This window comes from Melanerpes formicivorus, unplaced genomic scaffold (genome assembly GCF_026170545.1).
Source record: "Melanerpes formicivorus ecotype bairdi unplaced genomic scaffold, bMelFor1.0.p_v2 SCAF_22, whole genome shotgun sequence".
NCBI lineage: Eukaryota > Metazoa > Chordata > Aves > Piciformes > Picidae > Melanerpes > Melanerpes formicivorus.
The window spans coordinates 5,153,984-5,178,365 of NW_027142374.1; the positions used below are offsets into that span (position 1 = coordinate 5,153,984).

At 48.1% G+C, this 24,382-nt stretch overlaps 2 protein-coding genes across 8 annotated transcripts in view; both read left to right on the top strand.

The window, feature by feature from the left end:
• Positions 1 to 24,382, top strand: part of ARHGEF9 (Cdc42 guanine nucleotide exchange factor 9) — a 239,128-nt gene that overhangs the window by 105,726 nt on the left and 109,020 nt on the right. Inside the window, exon 1 of one of the 7 annotated variants that reach the window (XM_068151955.1) lies at positions 6,039 to 6,128. The exons of 4 other annotated variants lie outside the window; for them this stretch is intronic. Coding sequence is in view for 2 of the 3 variants with exons in the window: in XM_068151954.1 (XP_068008055.1) it covers positions 6,127 to 6,135 (9 nt within the window). In the remaining variant the exon portion in view is untranslated. Of the gene's footprint in view, positions 1 to 6,038; positions 6,140 to 24,382 lie in introns of those variants that run through there. 2 more of the 7 variants (XM_068151954.1, XM_068151953.1) reach the window with 2 other exon arrangements.
• Positions 5,380 to 5,966, top strand: LOC137447942 (uncharacterized). Its single transcript, XM_068151960.1, has one exon. The coding sequence runs from the start codon at positions 5,787 to 5,789 to the stop codon at positions 5,964 to 5,966; it is 180 nt and encodes a 59-aa protein (XP_068008061.1). The 5' UTR covers positions 5,380 to 5,786.

Consider the following 24,382-nt stretch of genomic DNA (forward strand, 5'->3'; position numbering starts at 1 on the left):
TGAAGAGAAAGAACAGAGAGGCAACTCCCAGTTTAAGAAAATCCTCCTTTTGGGAAACTTAGCAAATCATAATCCCCCTGACCTTTAATCTCCAAACCCCTGACCTTAATTCCTGGCTAGATTTAGAAAACATAATTAATTTGCTGCACTCCTCATGATCTCTCAGGAAGTCAAACCCTGTATTGGTGCCTGACCTTGCAGGCAGTAAGTGCCCAGTAGAGGAGACTGGGAGTGGGAGACAGTTGCCCAGCTCCTGCCCACACATCCCTGGCTACTGTCATTGTTTATTCTTCTTCAAGGGAAGTGTTAATTAAACATCTCCTATGGTGTCAGGTCTGAGATGGGGCTTGTGCTCAAAGAGGGACTACAAGAGAATCAAAGCAGTTAAAATCATGCAATCTCAGAATCATTTTAGTTGGCAAAGACCTTAAAAGAGATCATCAAGACCTTGAAGATCATCAGGTCCTACTATTAAACGTTTCAGGACTGACATTGCCAGCAACTGTTTTCCCTTAGGTCGTGGATTTCATTCAGTCCAGACCAATGCAACCAGAGTTTTCTTTCCACTCAGAATCAAGAGGCACTCCAGGATTTGTTTGAAACTTTCCCAAATTCACCAAAAGATTTATCCCCTTTGAGCAGCTGGTGAGCAGAGTTGGGATCCTCATACCAAGTCCCAGAGCTCAGCCATACTACTCCTATAGCAGCACCATCAGAATTCACTGGGTCTGTGTTGAGGTTATGTGTTTGGGTGCTTCAGTTTTGCAGTTAGTGGAAGATAGAGCTGATGTGTTAGGAAGCAGGTTTTGTGAGGAGCAGCTGAGGGAACTGGGGAGAAAAGAAGGTTAAGGAGAGACCTTCTGGCTCTCTCAGGGAGCTGTAAAGGAGGTTGGAGCCAGGTGGGGATTGGTCTCTTCTTCCTAGGAACAAGTGACAGGATGAGAAGACATGGCCTTGCATTGCCCTGGGGGAGGTTTAGGTTGGTCCTGAGGAACAATTTCTTCCCCTTGAGGGTTGTCAAGGTGTGGCCAGGGCAGTGGTGGGGCTTCAAAGCCCTGTGGATGTGGTACTGAGGGACAGGGTTTAGTGGTGACCAGGGAGTGCTGGATTCATGGTTGGGTTTGATGATCTTAAAAGTCTTTTCCAGCTGAAATGGTTGTGTGATTTGATGGTAACACAGATGCCTCTGCGTGTCCAGGAGATTGCTGCAGTGGAAGTGGTCAGTCTGCACAGGGATCTACAGCAGAACGGAACTGGAGCATAAGCCCTGCGCACCGCCTGGACTCTCCTGCCAGCTCATGTGGACACAGCCTGCCTCTCACTGGGAGGGGGACTAGAGGACCTTTAAGTATTCACATTGTAGCTCCTCTCTCTGTGTTGGTTTAGCTGGAACCAGTGGGTTGTGCTAATTGCCGGAGACATCCATTGGAGGGAGTTGTGGTCACATGGCTGAACACAGAAGGGATGAGGCTTGGCATCGACTGTTCCAGGGGCTTACCTCACAAATCGTGACATAGTGTCTTTGGTGTTAGAGTAGGATCCTTCTGGTATGTGTGTGTTGAGAGTCCAGAATGGCTGGATGTGATCTTAGAGGACTTTTTCAACCCCATCCCAGACAACTGTACGAATCTGTAGATGCTGATTTCTGGATGATGTGATCTCTGGGTGGAAGCCCTGGCTCCTTCCTTAGCTGACACAGCTGGTGGAGACCTGCCGAACTTCCAAACCACTTTCTGCTGCTGAAGCAGCATTGCTGATCTAGCATTAGAAGTTGTGCTCCTGACAGCTAGTGTAGTCTCAGGGGCTTGTGCTGTCAAGTTGGGATTTTCTATAACTATTGCTAATCTTTTCTTCTTGCCCCATCCCTGCTTATAGGGTTAGACCAAACTTCTCAGGCAGCATGAAGCTTGGTGATGGTTTGATGTAAACCCCTGCTGTGGAGGTGGTGTTTGTCAGTGCAGCTTCCAGGAGAAAGCATCACCCAGTTCATAGTAAAATTAACATGTAGTACACGCAGGGGGAATTATATAAAGCAGCAAATACTGGTGGGAATACTGGGAGTGGAATTGAAATGGAAGCCTCTGTGCAGTAAAACTGAGCTGAGCACTCGTGGTGGCTGCTGGACACAGACCTCCCACCAGAGCTAAGTGTTGGCAGCTGTATGTGGGGAGACGCTATCATGCCACGTGTCTTGGGGTGTTTGTTCTGGAGCAGGAGCTAGGGGAGGATGGGTTCTGCAGTGTTTGCTCTGGAGTGTGACTGGAGAGGATGGATTTTGCAGTGTTTGCTCTGAAGCAGGATCTGGGGAGAATGCATTTTGCTGCATTTGCACTGGAGCAGGACTTGGGGAGTACAGATTTTGGTACATTTGCTGTGAAGTGTGCCTGGAGAGGATGAATTTTGGGGTGTCTGCTCTGGAGTGTGACCCGAGGAGGGCAGCTGCTGCTCTCCCCCAGCTTCTCCAGCCAGCCAGGACAGCCAGGGGTCTCCGCAGCCATCGCCCTGCGCTCTGCAGCTGCTGGTGACGCAGAAGCTGTAGGTGGGGAGCGAGCTGGTGGGGGACCTCCTGCCTGCAGCTGGCAGGGGGCTGGCTTCATTGTCTCTATTTATAGTCTCTGCCCTCCCCTCTGCTGTGACTGGCTCAGCTCTGGCAGAATGACTGCCTGGCACAGTGCTGGCAATGAAATCCCCCCTCTCAGCTACGGAAGGAGCTAGTGAGCATGTGTGATAGGCACTGCAACTTTTTCCTCCCGATATTTCTTGGGCATCTGCTTCTGTCTGCCCAATTTTTGGTCTCCCTGTCTATATGCAAAGGCATGGAGGAGTCTGCCTTGAAATATTTCCTATTCTGGGCTTCACAGGACACAGAGGTGAGAAGGCAAGGGATGAGCTGTGTCTGCAGAGGTATCTGTCTGGGGACAGGTACAAGATCTCCACTTTGCTTCCCATCAAAGGATGAAGCTCAGGCTGGACTTTAGACCCAGGCTCCCACAGTGCTGGTTGCAGTGTAGAGAGAAAGATTAACTGGCCATAAAGATGCCTCTAAATTTGGGCCAGTTTTGTGTTTTGGGGAGGTCACTGTTATTACTGAAATTGAAGCTGGAATTTCCTGGATGTTTGTGGGACTTCAGGCTTGGGTCTTGGGAAACTGCCTATATTGTTTTGGGAAAGGATGGGAATAATAAAAAATATTCCACATCTACTATATGTTTGCTGTTCTGAGTTGTCTGAAATGGCACCAGGCAGACTGACTGTCCCCAGAATGCACACTTAATAGGAAATGGGGGTCTGGAAGCTGGTGGACAAGCTGGGGATCAGGAAATCCATCATCTGGGCACAGCATGGCAGATGTGGTAATGGGGCAGCAGGCTTAAAGCTAAGTAAGCCGGTGAAAAATTGCTTTTCACTGTCCTTGTACATGAGAAATCCTCTGCTTGAACAGAACACACAGGCTCAGTTGCTGGGCACAGCCTCTGGCTTTTAGTGATCACACAAAAGAAAGAAACCACTGATGAACCCGAAGACTGTTCCACACAGCCCACCCTCTGTGTCCAAGAACACATGGTGCAGAGCTGGTCAGAAATGAGGAGGACAGTGCCTTGGACCTATTTGGTCTTGCAGAAACCATCAGATCTCTGTTTGGGTTGAGTTAGGAGGGCAGTGTGGAGCCCCAGTCCTTGCCCACTCAACATAGGCTCTCCTTTGATGGTGGAGGTGCATATAGAAGAAATCTGCTCTTCCAGCAACCCAAATAGCAAAGAAAGAAGAACAAAATAAGCCTTCCAGTAGAAAACTAGTAGTGGTTTGAATGATGGGGTGGGAGCAGAATCACATCTTTTCCTTCCCCAAATGCTAGGGACAAAATGTACCCACCCTGGAAGGACGGTGTGATGGGATGAAAGGCTGCGGCTTGCAGACATTAGCTGTCTCCAGGCCCTGTCTGTTCTGGTTTAAACAGTAAAGTTCTCCTGATTCTGGGGTACTTGCTCTGGAGTGTGACTGGAGAGGATGGATTCAGGGGTGTTTGCTCTGAAGTGGGACATGGGGGGAGGATGGGTTTTGGAGCATTTGCTCTGGACTGTGACTGAGGGGACAGATTTTGTTCTGGAGCATGACCCACAGAGGACAGCTGCTGCTCTCCCCCAGCCAGACAGGATGGCTGGTGGTCCCCTCAGCCATTGCCCTGCTGGAGAACAACACCACTACTTGTTTGGTATGTGTTGGCCTTGTGTCTGTGTGCAGATGTTCTGGGCATGTTTGAAGGAGCAGGTTTCCTTAAAGGTGCTGGTGATCAGCCTTCATATGCAGGTTTAAGAGTGGTGCAGATGTATTGCCATACTTTTTGTATTTGTCTTTGGAAAGCCATTTGCTTTTCCCAGCTGAGCACATCTGTGTGTGTGATGTTTCACCATGGTAACTGCTGGTTCTGGGATCTAAGGAGGAGGTTTGGGATAGCAATTGGCACCTAGACCATAAACCCTCTATGGGTAGAAGTGAGCTTTCCTGGCTGCTGGAGAAGCAATAAAGATCCCTCCCCCTTACCCTCTTTTATCCATCTTTCTATGTAGAACTGAAGAGTTTGAGGAGGAGAGACTTAGCTTGGATATTTTGAAGAAATTCTTTATAGTGAGGGTGTTGAGACACTGGAACAGGTTGCCCAGGGAGGATGTATGTACCCCATCCCTGGAAGTAAGCATTCAAGACCAGGATGAGGCTCTGAGCAACTTGGTCTAGCAGAAGGTGTCCCTGCCAAAGGCAGGGGTATTTGAACTAGATGATCTTTCCTTCCAGCCTAAACCATCCTATAAATCTATGGCTCAGAATCCCATTTAACCCTTTCACAGGGAACTCCAGTGCAGTGCTGAGGAGAAGCTCTGCCATGGATTCAGGATGGGATGCTGTGCGTAATATGGTACAGAGCTAAACAGTGTTTCCCTCTACCAAATCCCCCCAGCAAAGGCTCACCATCCATTTCCAGGTTGATTTTTGTGTTATTTTGGCTGCTTTTCTTCCCCCCTCCTTCTGCTGCCTCCCCTACCTGGTGTGAGCAGGCTCCTAGCAGCACTGGCTCTTTTGGCTGCTGTTTAGATACTGTCCGTCCGAGGCTCCGCGCAGGCGGCACCGTCGGGGCAGCCGCGTCCCCGCCGTCCGTCCCCAGGCAGCCCGCAACGGGAACCTGCGCGGCACGGAAAGCCGGGAGACGCCTTCCTGGAGCTCAGCGCTGCCATCCCACCGCCACGGCGCCCCGCACACAGCGCTCTGCTCCATCCTGCTGCCGAAGCTGACGGGAAGAAGGCATGGCTGCGTGGTGCTCGCCGTCACGGCGGGCGGAAGAATCGCGTATTTATGGAGCCAGCGCTTCCTTCTGCCTTTGACTGACAGCCAGGATCCCGTCGCCGCCTGGTCACTGATTAGTATGCGGAAGGGTCCGCCTCGAACCGAGAGATGCAGCCGCAGCAGCTTGCAGAGCTGTCACACTCACCCAGGCTTCTTATCTGCACTGGCTTGACGAATTAAAAAGCCAAGGCAGCCAGCAAGAGACAGACCGGGAGAGAGAGGGGGGAAGAGAGAGAGAGAGAAGCTTGCAGACAGCGCTGGCTTTCTTTTCCTAAAGGAAGGATCTGCATCCTAAGTGCTCACTGGTTGTGATGATGCTTCACTTAGCGGGCTCCAGAATGAGCTAGAGACAGCACATAGGGGAGAAACTCAAAGCCAGACCACAAAGCATTACGAACAAAACCAAAAACCAGGAACAGTTTTCTCCTCTATTCTAGCATGGTGGATGTATGGACAGTCTTACAGAGCAGAGGTTGACTTCTCCAAATCTGCCAGCCCCACATCTTGAACACTACAGTGTTCTGCATTGCACCATGACCTTGGATGTCCAAACGGTGGTCGTTTTTGCAGTGATTGTGGTGCTATTGCTTGTGAATGTCATACTCATGTTCTTCCTGGGCACTCGTTAAATGGATTTTTTCTCCTGAGCTGTTGGGGGCAACTACTACCACTAGCAATTCAACAAGAGAGCAAGAGCGAGCGAGAGAGAGAGAGGAGGGAGAGAGAGAAAGAGAGAGAGAGATTTCTTACTGAGGGGGGAAACGAGCTTCAACATGGCCTCGCTGTGATATGTATGACGTTGGTATATTATCTCTCCCTAAATCTTTTGTCATGTCTTGTCTTTTAAGTATGCCTGTAAGTGTAGCTGCTTTTTTTTTTTCCCCTTTTCTTTTCTTTCTTTTTTTCTTTTTCTTTCTTTTTTTTTTGCCTGAGTTTTAAATGTGATAAATAATAGTAATCCAGTCCTGGATCGTTCTGTGCTAGCCAGATAGAGCTCTATATATTTTGAGTTAGAAGCAGAGGGGAAATCTCTGTCTGGGGTAAGCATTGGCTGTGTGATGTTTTGCTTCCTTGAAAATAGAGGCTGAAGTTAAGAAGAAGTAAATTGCTTTTTTTTTGGGGGGGGGGGGCTGGGGGGGGTATGCAATTTTCCAGCAAGCAGTTGATGTGTAATGTCTGTCAGAGTAACCATGTAGCTGCCAGGTGAGAGGTGCTGGGATGTGCAGTGGAATCGAGCGCTGAACATTTTCAAGGTGGTGGGGGGGAGGAGATGTGAAATTACTGAAGGCTTAAATCTTGGCTAAAATAACATTCAGCCACAGGAAAGGAGAAGGGTGGGAAAAAAAAAAGGGGGGAGAGAACTGCTACTTTATTTCTCTGTGTTGCCTTGATGATCTGACTTGATTTCTCAATATTTAGCCCCAAAGCCTCCAAATTCTATATCCACACTGATGTAGCTTAGTTCCTGTCTTTAAAGATGGGAGAGGAACTGAAACTGCTGGGTTTTGGTGGTGTTTCCCCCCCCCCCCCCCCGTGTTTGTGCCTGCTTTATATCTCTGGAAATTGGGAAGGAGGGTTCTAATAGGGAAAAAATAAGAGGAATGCATGCTTTGTTTTTCTTTGTTACAGCAACAGATTTGGAGGGGTTGTGGTTTGCTTTGATGTCTCCAGGAATTTTATTTTGCTTTTTGTGTGTGTGTAAATATCTCTCTATAATTTTGGGACTATATGTAAGAAAAAGATCTTTGCCCACCTGAAGGATAAGGAGCTTTTGAGATGGGTTTCTTTCGGCATGACTTTATTCCCATTGATTTTCTTGAAAATGAAGTGCTAAGTTGTGTATTACAGGCTGGCTTTGAAAAGGTGTCCACTAGTTAGAGGTCCACTGCTGAGAGAGGTCTAACCCCAAATTGCAATGTTTACAGCTTGGAGACAGAGCTGGCTGTGGGGGGATTCCAGTGGCAGTGCGGGAAGTTTAGAGCGAATACGAAGGGAATGTCTGAAAGGAGTAACGTTTTCCTCTTGGAAATATGTCTCTGTGCTGCACTTATGTTGGAAAACCTAAGGATTTGTTAGGTATTCTTTTCCCTTCTGGGGAAGATTAAAAATAAAAAAAAAAAGGAAAATCAGAATTGCTCAAACACATTAAAGAAAAAACCAGCTTGAAAATGTTTGTATCTCTTACTGATGCTCACTGGAATGATGCTGCCTTGATAATTTAACTAGTCTGCGCTAATTCCGGCTCTCTGTTGTTTATCTGATGGCCTCTATTAATCAGAAAGAAAATAATCATCATGTGAGTGAGTCCTAAAGATAGAGTTGGAGCTTCTAGATGGAGACATGTATTTATTTCCGTGGCAGAATCTGTCTGCTGCAAGTTAAATGCATTGCTGGGCTTAGGAGCTGATTTCAGCTGGTGGCAGGATTGGAAAGTGAGTTAAATGCTGCAAATTTGGCGCTTTCCAAGTGGTTTTAGCTGTAAATAAAAGGGAATTTGTTGTTTCCCCCCTGAGTTGTGGGGTGGTAACAGTCAGCACCCCAGAGCTGACAAGGAGGGTTTAGTGGCAGGAGCCCATTTTAATGGGTAGAAAAGCCAAGCCCCAGTGATATAAGCCCAGCGAAAATGCTCCGGTGCCTGCTGGCTGCGTTTTCCCCTCTTCACTTGTAGCTGTCTGTGCAAGAGGTGTTGGCTTCACTTCCTCAGAGCTGAGACAATCTGCTTTTTACCTGAAATTAAGAAAAAAACAGGAAGAAATTTGATGCTGAGGGTGGTTTGGGCTGTTCAACAGCTCATAGTGGCTTTATTTGCCCATTAGCTGTCATGTGTCATTAGTTTTATAGGTTGCAGATTCTCCTGGAAATAAAAGAAATGAGCTAGGATCACCGTGGAAAGGGGATCCATTAAAGAGCAGCCCAAAGAACCTTCTCTGTGAGGCAGTCTTTAGATTTGGAGGAGAAAGGGTGGAAGAATGACAGAACTCCCCCCCTTCCCCCCCAAAAAAAAAATGAAACCAGTGAGTTAAAAATGAGGACCAACTGTGTCTGAATGCTTATTTTTCTGAAGGTTAGCTTTGGTGTAATGCGATGTCCATCAGGAATATTTGGTTCCTACCCTGATTTTCAAGTGCTCCATGATCTGGAGGTGGTACTTCTGGGGTGGGATTTGGGTGGGTGCGTGGAAGCACCGGCGCTTGGTACCGTATCTGTTGGAGCTGCTGCGTTCAGTTGTTGATTCCTGCGAGCTCCTTCCTGTTTCCATCAGTGACATTGTGTGTTCAGGGGATCTCAGGCTGGTGGTGGGGTGCATGGGGAGGACCAGGGTGTCCTGCAGACTCAGCTACTGCAGGAGCGATTGCTGGGAGCTGATATTTTTTCCCGTTGGAGAACCTGCATGAGAGAATTAATGTTATTTAATCACAACTTTCTCACCTGGAATTATCTCAAAGGCTGGTTTCTGCAGAGCAGTACAAGCCTGGAAGTTGGAGCAGAAAACTTTGTTATTGTAGCAATGCCATCCCTATTATGTCAGACTTCCCCTCAGACTTTTTTGGGGAAAGAGAGGAAATAAGCCTAAAAAGCGAGTGAGAGCTGGGGTTAAGCTCGTTTAGTTTGATCTCTTTCCCATCCCCAGTGGCTACCTTTTCAAGCAGGCCCTGATCTATGTGACCCAGCCCCAATTTTGCAGTTGGGCACCTGTAGTTCAGTGTTTTCCCAGCTTGCAGTAGAGCCTCAAGCTGCCTGCTTGGCAGCAGCTCTTTGCAGACTCTGTCCTGTCATACTTTCCCTGAGCAGCTCAGTCCACGACGCTCTGCATTAAAATATTTTGAGGGTGACAGCATTCCTAATTGCTTGCAATAGATCCCTCCTTCTACTCATCAGTGACTGTGCTTGCAGAATTTGGGGTGTAATTTGCATGCTGTAGAACATCTCCATATAGTGGAGCTTTCTTGCTCCATGGGACAGTTCAGGTCATGTGTGGGTCTTGGGGGTTGTTTGGCCCCATAAATCCCCCCCCTTATTTATGGACATTGAGTCTGTGAGGATGCTCCAGCTCAGTGATAGGGAAAAGGGTTCATTCCTTTAAACAAATCAAAGTGCTGACCTTCTGGAAAATACAACCCCAAAGACCAAAACTATTAATTTGTATGCAAATAGCATAGTTCGAACACAGCCCCTCTCTTGCAGTGATTGCTGCTGTGTGTTGGCTAAGGCTGGCTGCTGGCAGACCTGCCTTGCTGTTTGTCTGCTTAAGCAGGATTCAATGTTATTTGCCACAGGATTCATGAAAATGCCTCTGACTGTATCATAGCAACCCCATTTCACACAGTCCAGAAAAAGTCCGTTGCTCCTGAGCAGCAATCCGCCGGCATCAAGATCCAGCCAGGGGGAGAGGCTGGATTTCTCCTCTTTGGATGCTCCAGAACAAGCATCCATGTCAGGATGATCCTTCTGCTTTTAATGCTCTTTCTTTGAAGCTAATAAAAGGGTTTCCTTGTGGTTTGGTTAAAGGCTTCCTCCCCCACCCTTAGATGTTTCCCACCTCTGTTTTAAACCTCACATGACAAGTTAAAAGGGGGCCAGGACTGCTCCGAGGTCTCTGACGCGATGGCTCTTTTCTGCCCTGCCATTTGGATTTCCCTCCGGGATGGCAATGGCAGCGCAGCACTTGCTTAGGCTTTGTAGTGAGTGAAGATCTGCCCAGATCCCAGCCCTCCTGTGGGAGCCCAGAGGTGCTTTCTCATCCCGTAGCTGAATGTTGTCGAGAGCTGCATGTTCACCTGACTCCTGCCCCCCCCCGTCTGTTTGCATAATGTGCTTATATTTCTTTTTGGATCAGGTATTCAGTACACAGCCCAACTGCTGTGTATAATGTCTGAAGGAAAATTGCCAAAAATCCATGTAAGTTTTGGGTTTTGGTTTGTTGTTTTTTTCTCTCTCTTTTTTTTGAGGGGGGGAAGTTGTTGTTTTATTTTGTGACTAGAACCCCTCTTCTGTGGTGTTCCTTTCATTTCGGTGTCGGTCTTTGGCTTCCATACATAAGGAATGGTGGCTGTGCTTGGAGATGGGGTGTTCTTTGTGCTTGCTTGCTTGCACGTCTGTCTGGATGGTGCCTGTGGTGCATCTGTCTGTGCTACACGTTGTTGGTGATGCCTCTGTGTTGGTGTGGAGGGTGGGGGTCTGCGTTTTGCATTTGCAATGTGTCGTCTTCTCAGTGGGCTGCGCTAATTGTGTTCGGTGTGTGTCTCCCGGTGTGATGTTCTGATAGCTGTTCTGCTAAAACACAGGGATTTGGCTCTTAGCTCCACAATCTCCAATGACTAGAAGTTAGGAAGCGTAAGGAAAACTCCAGGATGTTAATGATTGTGTAATACTTGTCCTAGTGTGAAAAGGATGGTTGTTCTGGGGGTTGCAGCAGTAACTCTGCCAGGTCCTGATTTTGCCACTGATTTACTCTACGATGGCCTTGTGTGTGTTCTTTCGCCTCCTTGTGGTTCCTCTTCCCCAGCTGCAGAAGATGAACATCACCCATTACTGAGGTGTACCCAAGTTCAATCAACTCCTACCTCTTTTCTTTCTGCTGTGTCCTGTAGCTGCCAAGTGTCATGTCCGGGGCAGGTTGGGTGGGCAGGGTGGTACATGTGGACAATGTGTGTGTGCCTGTGTTGGCCCTGGTTTTTATAGCTGGATTTTGCCTGTTGGCACTGTTGTAGATGGGCAAACTGGAGTGATTTATGCTCCTCACTAAAAATAGATGCTCCTGGAGGAAGAGCTGCTGGAGGGGGAACCATGAGTTAGTTATTTTATGGGTTGGGGTTGAATTTATTTCCTGAGTGGCAATGAATGTTAATCTGAAGGACCCCATGGGTGCCAAGTTGTCTCTAACCTCGCAGTCCTCCTCATCAGCAAAGCAGCAGGCAGCCTCCACTGCTTATTTCTAGTTTATATGGAGGTTTGTCCCTGTGTTGTCAGAAACTCCACAGTAATGGTGTGTTCACTAGGACATCTGAGCTCGGGGCAAGAAGGCCTCGGAGCTCTCCTGATGATGACTCTGTTGGGCTGGCCTGAAAGCTTCACCACCTGAATTAAACAGGGCTTTAGAGGGTGAAGAAACACCTGAATGAAGGTCTTTAAAGAATTAGGTCTGGATTTCAACTAGTCCTGGTTTATTCATGCAGAAATTTTCATAGGAGTGTGTTTTGGAGAACACAGGAGAATCTTGGGGAGCTGCCTCTCCTCACATCACAGAGACAGGGAAACTGAGCTATGTGGGAGAAGGAGCAGAGCTTAGGGATTCCTTGGGCTGTGCTACCTCCTCTTGATCCTTGATGGAGCAGGGTGGGCAATGTGCTGTATGGCTTCTGTCTTGTGCCTTTGTATCTGAACCTTGTCTTTGAAAGTGTCAGAGGAACAGGCTTGTGCCGGGGAGCCACGGAACAAGCTGTTTGCAGTGGTGGAGGATCTCTTGTGGGAGGCTGCAGGAGCAGAAAAGTCTGTCCAGGCCCATGTGGAAGGTCCCATGTGGTTTAGTGCCTGCTCCTTCTTTCGCATCAGCTGAGACATATGTAACAGAACGTATAGACTGCTGGCAGGGCTCATGTTGCTATTTTGGGCAGCAGCTCCGGCTAAGTCAAGCCGAGCCGCTTTGCTCTGCCATCTCTTGTAAGTCTCTGAAGGATGAGCTCTTTCCCAAGCCCTGTCACCTCCCTCCAGGATCTCACCAGCACTGGCAAGGCCAACACTTGTAGCCTGATGGGTGCTGGGGCAGCCCTGCTGTGGTGTAGAATGGTCTCAAGATGGGGTTCCAGCAGCAGCAAGTCTCTTCTTTTCTTCTTGTCTCCCCTTTATTTTTACATTAAATTCAAAGTTACTGTTTAGGTTACAATCATAGAACTGTTTCAGTTGGTAAAGACCTGTAAGATCATCAAGTCCAGCCAGCAACCTAAGACCACCATGGCCACTAAATCATATCCAAAAATGTGATGTCCACCCATGTCTTGAACACCTCCAGGGATGTGACTTCACCACCTCCCTGGTCAGCCTGTTCCAGTTCCTGTTCTTAGATGATCTCCAGCATGGGCAGCTATGTGCTCCAGCATCCTGTCCTTGAGCTGTGCTGCTAAGCCACATTGCTCCATGCCGTGAGTGTGCCCCAGGGAGGTCTGTAGAAGGATCAGTTGCTCCTTCCTGCATTGCTCCTGGGGGAAAGTAGCATGTATAGCTATCCTGAATGAGGTCTGAGTGAGCTTGGAGCTCCTGGCTGGGTGAGAGGCTGCAGCTCACACCTGAAAGATGCTGGGAGGGTAAAATCAGCCAAACTGAGAGGATTTGGAGAGCAGCAAAGATCCTGTGTAAGGGGTGGTGGTGGTGTGTTCTTACAAAAAAATGCAACATGGCTTGAGCTGCACACAAAAAAACCTCAACAAACCAAACACCCCAAAGGGCAGTTTTTTACCCTGAGAAGCCATGGGTTGATTTGCTAGGTGTATCTGTAGGGAAGTTTTCTGAAGTAAAAGTGTTCTGTGTGAGGAAAACAAACAAACAAAAGGAGAAGTTGGGGGGGGGGAAGGCACCAGCCTCTGGTTGGCATTATCAGAAACCAGGATTTTTCAGAGGATTTCTGTGGACCACGTTCCCCCTGCGACTTCTGCTGCTCCCACTCTCCTCTATTGTACTCAGCATATCTGACAAGGTTTTCTTAATCAACTGTGCTCTGAAGTTTGCTGTTCTGATACCAAATTTAGGCTAGGCTTGTTATCTGAACTTCTTTCTTCCTGGCTTGATAAGGTGCTGATTAATTTTATGCAACTCTCTGGCCTTATCTGGTTTGAGCTTCAGTCAGGTTTTAGTATAATCTTGGAGGAAGGAGATCAATCTTTAATGTTTATTTTGAAGATGTATTCCAAAGGCTTTTAGGCATGCTGGATGTTTGGGCTTTGGTGAAGTTCTGGGAGAATTCAGTTAAAAAGTCGATTCTAGAACAGGTTTTGAATCCTGATGCAGTGATTTGAAGTTCCCGTGGAAACAAGAGCAAGCATCTTTTTTAGGATGGGCTGAGAGAGAGACTTCATCGTTCTCTACAGCTCCATGAAAGGAGGTTGGAATGAGGTGGGGTTGGCCAGGAAATGGCCTGAAATCATGTCAGGGCAGGTTTAGGCTGGAAATTAGGAACAATTTCTTTCCTGCAAGAATGGTCAGGCACTGGAACAGGCTGACCAGGGAGGTGGTGGAGTCCCCATCCCTGGAGGTGTTCAGGAAACATGTGGACATGGCACTTTGGGACATGGTTTAATGGCCATGGGGGTGTTGGGTTGATGATTGGACTCAACCTTAGAGGTCTTTTCTAATCCAGGCAATTTTCTGATTCTGTGACCCTTTAAATGGCAGCTGGCTCTGACACAGCTTTAGCTATTAAACCAGAATTGTTTTCCTCTGGGTCATGTGGATGCAAAGCTGGGTGGAGAAACCAGAGTGCTAATGGTGCTCATGTGTATGTGCGTTCTGGGGTACATGGGTGAAGGAGAGGGACTGTGTAAGGTAAGGAGGGGCAGGTCCAGCCTCACAGATCTATGCCTCTTACCATCACGAAGGGCTGTTGGGGCTGAGGGTGCTGTACTGGGGAACTGGCTCACTCTTTGCCACAGGCTAGAGGAGGAGATGGTGCGAGGAGGAGGGTTGTGTGTGCTGGGTGCAGTGATCTTGGTGAGGATGGGGCTCACTGTGGTGTCCTTGTGGGCAGTTCCTCACCCCTGCCAGCCACTGGGAGCAGGAGCACCCAGGAAACCTGGCTGTCATTGGGGGAAATTGTCTGCCCTGATTTCATGACCAGGAGTTGACATCCAGATAGATGTTCAGTCTCCTCTGGTCCAGGGTAGATGAATCTCTCCTCTGATGCCCAGCAGCAGATCGATTCCGTCTCCTGGACACTGAGGGTTTTGCAAAAGGGTCTAAAAGTCTTTGCCTGAAGAATGAAAAGTACACAGTGACAGAGAGCAGACATACCAAACCTCCCCAGCCTGCAGGCTGGGAGAAAATACACTGAAGACTAACAGGCTTATAATTACAAGTTGTGAAGCAGGAGGAGCCTAGCTTCTTTGGTGGACACCTAGATCCTGGGAAGCATGGTCACAGCATTAATGGGATTGGGACCCCATATTTACAGAATTTATCCAGCACTGGCTTTGCTCCCCCACTGCACTCAAGTTGATTTTAAGCTTGGTATGAGACTGTGGCTGGTCCACAGAGCCCATTTTTGGCTGGAGGTTGTAGGCAGCACCTTCTCAATGCTTCTTCTGGAGCTACAAAGATGCTGAGGGGACTGGAATATCTTTCTTATGAGGAAAGACCGAGAGAATTGGGGCTTTGTAGTCAGGAAAAGAGCAGCCTGAGGGGGACCTCATCAATGCTGATCAAGACTTTAAGGGTAGGTGTCAGGATGGAACCAGTTTTGTACCAGTGGTGCCCAGTGACAGGACAAGGGTAATGGGCACAAACTTAACCATGAGAAGTTCCATCTAAACGTGAGGAGGGAATTCTGTAATTTAAGGGTGATGGAGCCCTGGAGCAGGCTGTCCAGGTAGACTCTGGAGACATTGAAAACCTGCCTGGACACGTTCTGTGTGACCTTCTTTAGGTGAACCTGCCTTGGCAGAGGGGCTGGACTCAATGATCACCAGAGGGGATCCAACCCCCCTACCATTCCGTGATTCTTATTTTGCCGTCTCCCCCTCATAGCTTCCCAGTTTCTTGTTCTCCTCCTACACTCCCTGTGTTAAACAGTTGCTGTGTTTTGCCCCAGAAAATGGTGCTCTCCAGAGTGTGTTTGTGGAGCAGATGCCAGGCTGTGCCCCTCTTTCAGCAGCATGCATGTGAGGTTGCAGCCCTGCATCCTCCTTCCTATTTCTTTTTTCCATATAGAGGGAAACGTGGAGATGTAAACCACATGTGCATATGTTTTCCTTCCCAGCTATATTTTGGAAAATGTGAGTCAGCAGCAGGCAAGAACAGATTACATAATCTCTGGGAGTGAAGAAAACCTTGCCATTTATTAGGAAGCAGGCTTTCTGCAAGCAGCCCTTTTAAAACAGCATTTCATTACCACGCACCAGCCTGTGCTGCTTGGTCAAGTGGCCTTAATTCCATCCTACACAGTTGTGTCCAGTGCAGAACCAGAGTCCCAGTAGCTTTGGACTTCGTTCTATTTTTAACTCCCCACCCCCACCCCTCCTGCAACAATATCATCATCACAGCCCTGAGCCTCTGCTAACGACTTCTCTCCTCTTCCTTAACGTGTTTTTCTGCAGAGACTCTGTGATTTTCCTTTTTGGTCCCAATTCCCCCCCACCCCCACTTCCCACTCCCCACCTCCTGCTGTTCCAAATCGAATCTCAGTGCAGAGAGAAATGGCACATGAGTGCAGCTGGAAATAAATGTTGCCCCCTCCACCTCCCCTCTGCTCATGGCCACCCACCTCCACCACCTACGCCCAAATGGGAGAGTGAAGTCAACAGCCACTTTTAGCCCTTGTCTCCAGCTCTCCCCACAAGCTCCTTCCCAGCACTTCATGGAGTGCAGTGGCTGTGCCTGCAGAGGGGGAAATTTGGAGGGGGTTGGACACCATCTTAGCAGCTTCTGCAGCCGTGAGAGCACTTGTCTGGTCCCATCGGTGGTTGTGCTGTTGCACGCTGTAACGTGAGGGGACAAGAGAGGACAGCAGTTTGCTTCTTGTTCATTAAGCACTGCAGTGAGTGGGGAGCATCATGAATTATGGAGAGACTGAGGAGTGCATACAAATGGGCCAAGTAAGATGGATCTAGCTTAATCAGAGAGCAGGAACATCAGGAGTTTGAATCTTACATCATGGGCTACAGTGTGTACCCAGGTGGCCGAGAAGGTGAGGCTACACCTTGAACACTGGGTTCAGTTTTGTGCCCTTCACCACAAGGACATCAAAGTTCTGCAGTGGGTCCAGAGAAGGACAACAAAATCCATGAAGGGTCTAGTGAACAGGTCTGGTGAAGAGTGGCTGAGGGAACTGGTCTTGTTCATCATGGAGAAAAGGAGACTGAGGGAAGACTTTGTGGTTTTCTACAACTCCCTGAAAGGAGGATGGAGCCAGGTGGGGCTCAGTCTCTTCTCCTGAGAGACAAAGAATAGTACAAGAGGAATGGCCTCAAGTTGCCCCAGGGAAGATTAGACACTAGGAACAATTTCTTCTCCTTGAGAGTTGTCAAGTCCTGGCCCAGGCTGCTCAGGACAGTGGTGGAGTCCCCATCTCTGGAGGGGTTTCAAAGCCATGGAGATGTGGTGCTAAGGCACATGATTTAGCAGTGGCCTGGCAGTGGGTTAATGGTTGGATTTGATGATCTTAAAGGCCTTTTCCAACCAAAGTCATTCCATGATTCTATGACAGTGTTGTATCTCAGGTTCTCCATCTCTAATTCCAGGATTAATTCCAGGCTGTTTAGTCAAATCTCTGCATTTCTGCAGGATGCTTTGGGGGTTGAGGAGAAGAATGAGCATGAGCCAAGTTAAGGGAAAGAGAGGAAAGGACTTGTTTGTTTACTTTTTAATTTGCCCAATAAAACCAAGAGGTTTTGAACTGCTTTCATCTCCCAGGGCACTGCAAATACTCCTGCTGTAGCTAAGCTGGTGGTTGCCTTTCAAGCATGGAGAATGCTCTGTTGTGGATTTAAAATATCAAAGCCTTCTGAAGGAGGCAGTAAATTTCCATGCTGGCTGAAACCAGGAGTGCAGGGAGCTCCATACCCTGTCTGGGATAGTGTCTGAGACACATGCTTCAGAGAAGATTGAGAAAGACACAAGATTGGATAAAGACATTACTTCTCCATCCAGAGCACTCTTGTCTTCACCTCCATTAGCTCCCAAGTTTCCTAATGTCTGGAGATAAGAGAATTTTAATTTTCTCATTTTCAAACCCACCCAGAACACTCTGCTCTAAGCAGGAAATTCTCCAGAGCTCAGCAGAGATGTCCTCTTAAGGCCAGCATCCATCAGGGTTCTCCAGATTTTACTGAGAAGCCCAGTCTGAGCTCCATGTGGCTGCCCAGTGTTTGGAGCAGCTGAGGAATGATGGAATGGTCCTGGGGCTGGGCTTTGGGGAAGCTGCCCCCATTAACAGCCCTGTGGGGGATGCTGCAGAGGCCATTTCATCTTTCTACATCGTTGCTTCTCTTGCTGTACAGAATGCAGAAGGAAGTTGCCCTTTCTCCTTAAATGGTTTGACAGCAGAGGAGGAAAAGTGCTGTGCTGAAGGCAGAAGGGATTATAGCAGACCAAGGATGGCTGAAAAGTGCTGCTTTGCCCTTTGTAGAAGGAGTTTTGCTCCCTCCTTGGCTTCAAAGCCATGTCTTGAATTGCACCTGAGATCCCAGCAAATACAAGATACCAAATGATGTCAGCAGGGTTCCACCAAAGATTAATTTGGCCTCCAAGGTTTTGCATATGCAACATCAGACTGCATCTGTATTGTTTTGTACAGCTCTCAGCTAGATGAGGTTTCTGCACCTCTGTAGAGCCTTCAGTCTTTACTCATTAATAATACACTTGCTCTCTGTTGTTAATTGATCCAAATTAGGAGGGGGTTTTGTTTGGTTTTGTTTGTACTCCCCCCCCCCCCCCCCCCCCCCCCCAAGCCTTTTGTTGTATTTCTGTGCAGTTAAGACATTAATCTGTGTTAAATAGAGATACCTAAGTAAAAATAGTAGCTTTGGAGTAGTGGCTTTTCAGGCTTTCATGGTATAAGCTGCAGGGCAGAACCATTCAGGGTAACCAAGAATCCTCATCTCATGGAATAAGACACAGGAGAAGCTCCCAGTGCACACAGCAATGGTAGGAAAGGCACAAAAGCTACCTGGAGCAGCCCAGCCCTGTTCTTGCTGATGGGATCCCTTGGAAGTGCTGTCTCCTAGAGACATGCCATCTCTCTGGCCAAGTGACAGCAGCTCACATTTTACTTCCCACATCTTTCCTTTTAGAGCTTCTGTGCTTGGCCATCCTCTCCCCAAGAGGAAGGTTGTTCCCTGGGGCATGTTCCCTCCTGTTTTGTCACAGCTGGCAGGAAACGTCTGGAGTGGTTAATTTCAGATGGTCATGAAAGACTTCTACTGGTTCCTTTGAACAGTTCTCCCACAGCTGAGCACATCTCCCTGTTACTAGCAGTGGGGTTAGGGTTTTTCCTTGCCCTTTCCCCCCCTGTTTTTACCTCAGACAGGTTTTTTCCCAGCTCAGGTTGGAGTTGAAGCAATAATACTACTTGACATTCTGCATTCCAGCATCATAAAAGTGTTTTCTGAAGCTGAGTAACTGAAAAGCCTTGGTGCTATATAAACATTGGAACACTTTGTCTAGTTTGAATGTGGAGAAGGGTGCCTAAAAACCCTTAGAAGTCAAATGAAGATGAAAGGCTTGGGACTAACAGCAGTTCTTTGCATTATCTCCACCAGAGCTCAAGGTTGTGTAGGGTAAGTGCAGAGGGAATTCTCTGCTACTCGGAGCCCAATTCATCTGTAAAACTCAACCCTGTTGCTTATGGTGGCTGGGTTTGGTGTCTGACATTGTTACTGCTGGTCTGGCTGGAAATCCCATGGTTTGATGTCTTGTTTTTATATCCATCCCAGTGCAGCAAAGGCCAGCAGATGGCTGGAGTAGGTCTGATGGCAGTACTGCCCTTTTCAGTGGCAGCTGGACTTGCTTTCCAAGGTCTTCAAACAAGCAGAACTGTTTTGCCTGTAGTCTACCCTCCTTCCCTATGATTTACAAGGAGGTCTCAAGAGGAGAGGGAAGTTTAAGTTGGGTATTAGGAACACTTTCTTTCCTGCAACAGTGGTCAGGCATTGGAACAGGCTGCCCAGGGATGTGGTAAAGTCAGCATCCCTGGAGGTGTTCAGGAAATGTGTGGACATGGCACTTTAGGATGTGGTTTAATGGCCATGGTGGTGTTGGGTTGAAGGTTGGACTCGATGATCTTAGAAGGGTTTTCCAACCAAACCAGTTTCTGATTCTGTAAGTGCTCAGAGGGTTCCCCATGTGTTTTCTCAGCAGCTTGTAGTGGCTACATTCATCGCTGACTAGCTCTTCACAGGGGAACGTTAGAGGGCCACCAGCAGCATAATCCTCGCAGAAATAAAACCCAAAAATGGATGCAGAACGACTTGGCCAGAGGAAGAGTGGAAAAATAAGAGAGAGTTAAAATCCAAGGAGTGGCTGTTGAAATGCAAAAGGATCTAGAAAGCAAAGATGCAAAAATAAAGTCTGAAACGGAAACGAGCAAGGGTTTTACAGCATTGTGTAACTCACTTTAATTGCCACCCTGCCAGAAATCTATTTGAGGCAAGAAATCAATTCAGAACTGGAGAGCAAAGCCTTGGTCTTCCAGATGTTTGCAGCTTTTGGATTGTTATTTTCAGCTTCTTTCCAGAGCTTGTTTGAATCCCTTCTTCCTTCCAGCGGCCATGGAAAGACTCCTTCCTGGTTGCATTGCAAGTGGGGCAGTCAGTGGAGTGTTCTGGGGCTTTCTGCTCTCAGCCTCTTCTCTCTTGAGAAATACCATGAGGTGGTTGTACTGGTGAGCACAGGGGGTTGGAAGGTGGAAGCCCTAGGGCTTCTACAGGGTAGTCCCACTTTGGTGAGGACTACACTACACCTTCCAGGCTAGACTGAGGTGGATGGATTGTTGCCCACCCAAGGGGAGCTCCTGTTTGCCTGGACAGTACTTGTGTGGAGCTGGAGCCATGCTCTGTTGGAGCTGGGGCCTTACTGTGCTATTTACTCTGATCACTTCTTTTAAATACATCAGATCAGACTGTGCAACATAGATATTATAGCTGCCTACTCATCTGCTCTTTGCCTTTCACCATCTGTCTTCTCATCCTCCTTAAGAGACTGGTTCATCAGTCCATCAGTGTTGAAGGTTTCAGGTACCTGGCAGGGTGTGTGGTGTGTTTGTCTTGGCAGAATTAAATTCTGGGTCTAATGGATGTCATGGGTGTCATTCCCAGCAGTCTCCTGAAAGGCCAGCTTGGTGCACCTGACATTTCTCTTGTATTTGGTGGCATTTATGAGGTAGATTTTACCTTGCTTCTTGTCCATCTTGAGCTGCTGATAGTGATTTGCTTTGAAATCTTGGCAAGCACCGTGCAGAGACTGAAGCAGCAATGCGTCCAGGCAGAGCTCTGCTCTTCTGCCAAGCTACCATGTCTCATGGGACATGGTCCCTCTTCTCCTGGGAGGTCAGCTCTGATTCACTCTGCCTGTCACAGGCTTCTCTGAACTGTCACTTACCCAAGCTCACAGTTTGGGTTGTGCAAATTGCTGACCAACTCCCTCTGCTGGCTTAGAGCAACGGGGAAAGAAATCTTGCAGTGGGTTTACCAAGTTGGAATGGATCTGAAGGGATGGTACTGCAGAGAAATCATCCCTAGCCTGGGAAAGAGATGAGGAAAGGAGAGAGTCCAGTGAAAGCAGCAAAGATGCTGAGGGGCCTGGAGCATTTCTGTGAGGAGGGGCTGTTGAGCCTGGAGGAGAGCAGCCTGAGAGGGGATCTGATCCATGCTTAGCAAGAGCTAAAGAGTGGGGGCCAAGAAGATAGGGCTTGTCAGTGGTGCCCAGTGACAGGACAAGGGGCAATGGGCAGAAACTGGAACCCTGGAGGTTCCATCTGAACAGGAGGAGAAACTTCTTTGCTGTAAGGGTGTTGGAGCCCTGGAGCAGGCTGCCCAGAGAGATGGTAGAGTCTCCTCCTTTGGAGAGCTTCCAAACCCAGCTGGACATTGTGATCCTGGGCAAGCTGCTGTGGGTGCCTCTGCTTTAGCAGTGGGGTTGGACTGGATGATCTTCAGAGATCCCTTCCAGCACCCACCATGCTAGGATTCTGTGAAAGAGAGAAGGATCTGATACAAGAGGTTTTACTAAGTATAGAGGGGTGATGTTAAAAAGGGAAAACTGGGGCTGGAGAGCAGGACAAATGAGAACATGCAGACAATGTGATTCACTAGGCCATGGATTTGTGTTTCTGGAAAATAACTGAAATACCTTCACATGGGACAGTTCTCATGAGATGGGAGAAAATACCAGAACAGGCTCTGGAGGGGATAGTCTTCCTTTGGCTTTGAGCAGAACAGATGATCCAAATGTGTTTTTTCCAGCACAGAGTCTCTGAGTGTCTCAGAGCTCTGTGTTTCCTCCCACGTGGACCTCTCTGGCCAGCGTGGTTTAATGAAGGGGCAGCACCAGTCAGACCTGCACAAAACAGAGTTTATTCTAATGGCACCTAGAGAGGAGCAACAGACCTCCCAGGGACAGATGGATTCATGAGTAGAGGAGCTCTGGAAATGGGCTGTGGTACCACTGGAGCAGAGAGGAAGGGAATATTTTATTATCATGACCTGAAGTGGATTCAAGGCTTCAGCAGATGGTGGGACTTGCCAGTGTGACTGTGCTAGAGAGCTGGGGGATGGAGACATGCAAGTCAGTGGGTCCCATCCATCATTCTGTCTACAGGGTCTTGTAGGTCCACCAGTGCTGTGTAGAAGGACTGGCCTTGGGGAAGGTCAAGGCTGGGTTTGGGGTTGATGCTGGTGTGGTGCTAGGTGCAAATCAGTCTTGGTTTTGGCATTGAGCCTAAAGAGAAGAAACAAGTAGTGAGCTATTTCATATGCTGGAGTCAGCATTTTGATCACTGCTTTGGAAAGCTTGATAGAGGTGGATTTGGCTGGGAGAAAGGGGTTTATCTTGGCAGCTCAGTAGCCTGTTCCGAACCTTCCTGATCTCTTTAGCATAGTGAGAAGTCTGCTGGATTTATGGGTGGCCTTAGAAATCTCAGGCAGTGTTTGGTGAGCTGGGGTGCTAGGGAGGCAGGGCTGTGGAGTCTTATCGGTGTCCAGCAGCTTCAGTATCTTAGGTTTGAAAAGACACCTACCTTTGTTACCGAGAGCATCAGGTTCTTCTTTTTGCACAGAAACAGCTTTAGTTCTTAAATAATTCTGTCCCATCCTCTGCTACTTCTTCATGAACTCTCCCTCCTTTACACTGATGCACAAATCCAAACCAGCCCTTTTTCCACCCCCTTTCCTTCACATGTAGTAGCACCAGCCATTATGAACCTGTGAGCTGAACCTCCAGGGTTCTGCTAATCCTGATGGACCTACCTGGGGAAAACACTGGGAGCCTGGAAATGAGCCCAAGACCTTTGAGTCCAGGAGCAGCATTCTCAGTCAAGTAGAGCTGCTGAGCTTTCCTAATATGTCAGCAAGTCACAAGATTCTTAGAGCAATCAGGCTTTGATTTTTCATTTTAGAATGTTGTAAGGGCCTGGAGGTTCTCTGTGAGGGGGAGGAGGAAATGCTGAGAGACCTGGGGATGCTGAGAGAAGCCTGAGAGGTGATCTGATCAGTGCTCAGCAAGAGCTAAAGGGGGGGGGGGGGGAGAGAGAATGGGGCCAGACCCTTCTCAGCAGTGCCCATTGACAGGACAAGGGGCAATGGGCACAGACTGGAACACAACCAGGATGCTCCATCTGAACAGGAGGAGAAACTTCTTTGGTGTGAGGGTGCTGGAGCTTGGAGCAGGCTACTCAGAAAGGTTGTGGAGTCTTCTTCTCTGGAGAGATTCCAAACCCAGCTGGCCATTGTGATCCTGGGCAAGCTGCTGTGGGTGCTCCTGCTTTAGCAGGGGTGTTGGACTAGATGATCTCCAGAGGTCCCCACTATGCTGGGATTCTGGGATTCTAGGATACATACACATGACTGGACATGAGTTTGGAAGCATGAGAGTCTTACTTAGTTTCTTCTCTCTGTGGCTATTGTGTGCAGAGACAGAGCTCTGCTGCTCACAGATTCTCCCAGTGATGCCTGCCCATTCTGACTCAGATCCATGGTGTTTTATTGTTGCTTTGAAGACTCTCTCTAAAAATTCTCTGGCATTTCTCCAAAGAGAGCTGCAATAGCCTTCAACTCAGCTCATTTCCTTGACATCAAATCATGAAGCTCATCAATAGCAATCTCAGACTCCAGCAGGGAACACGAAGGCATTTTGGATTTGACACCCTGAGTAGCCTGGTGGTAAATAGGTCATTACTGATACAATGGCAGTAATAAACCCCACCCTGGGATGTAGAGGTGGAAATGATGCTGTTTGTGGTCCTTTTGCTTTGGTAGCAGATATTATTTCTAGCACCAGCAGAGTGATTTAGATAAAATTTGCTTGTTCCCATATGGAGCCAATGAACAGCATTGTATCCTAGGTCAGTGTCTGGGAGCTGAATCAGACTCATAGAACTGTTGAGGTTGGAAGAGACCTTTGAGATCATCCAGTCCAGCCACTCACCTAGAGCTCACAATCTCCCTGTTACTGATGAGCTACTACCACTAAACCACGTCCCTCAGAACCGTGTCCACATGTCTTTTAAATACCTCCAGGAGTGGAGACTCCACCACCTCCCTGGATAGCCTGTTCCAATGCCTGAGAACCCTTTCTGCGAACAAATTCCTCCTAATATTCAATCTGAACCTCCCTTGGCACAACTTGAGGTCATTTCCTCTTGTCCTGTCACTTGTTGCATGCAAGAAGAGACAGACCCCCCCCACCTGGCTCCACTCTTCTTTCAGGGTGTTGTAAAGGGCAATGAGGTCTCCCCTTAGCCACCCTTTGTGAAGTCATAACCCCAGTTCCCTCAGCTGTTGCTCACAACACTTGTGTTCAAGACCCTTCACAGTTTAATTGCTCTTCTTTGGACCTGCTCCAGCACCTCAATGTCCCTCTTCAAATGAGGGACCTACAACTGAAGCCAGTATGTAAAGTGTGGCCTCACCAATGCCAGGTAGAGGGGAGAAATCATGTAATAATAGGGGTTTGAAGGGACCCCTGAAGATATCTGTCCAAATGAACAAATGTTCAGGTGCTTTTGCACCTCTGTGCTTACTTTTCTTGACTAATGTGAGTTTAAAAGCCAAGGTGAACCTTAGGAGGTAGACTCATAGAATGCACTGGGCTGGAGGGGATCTAGAGGTCATCTAGTCCAATCCTCAGC

Bases quoted from the DNA above. Each gene is read 5' to 3' on its own strand.
- LOC137447942 (XM_068151960.1), top strand. From the start codon at position 5,787: ATGGACAGTCTTACAGAGCAGAGGTTGACTTCTCCAAATCTGCCAGCC.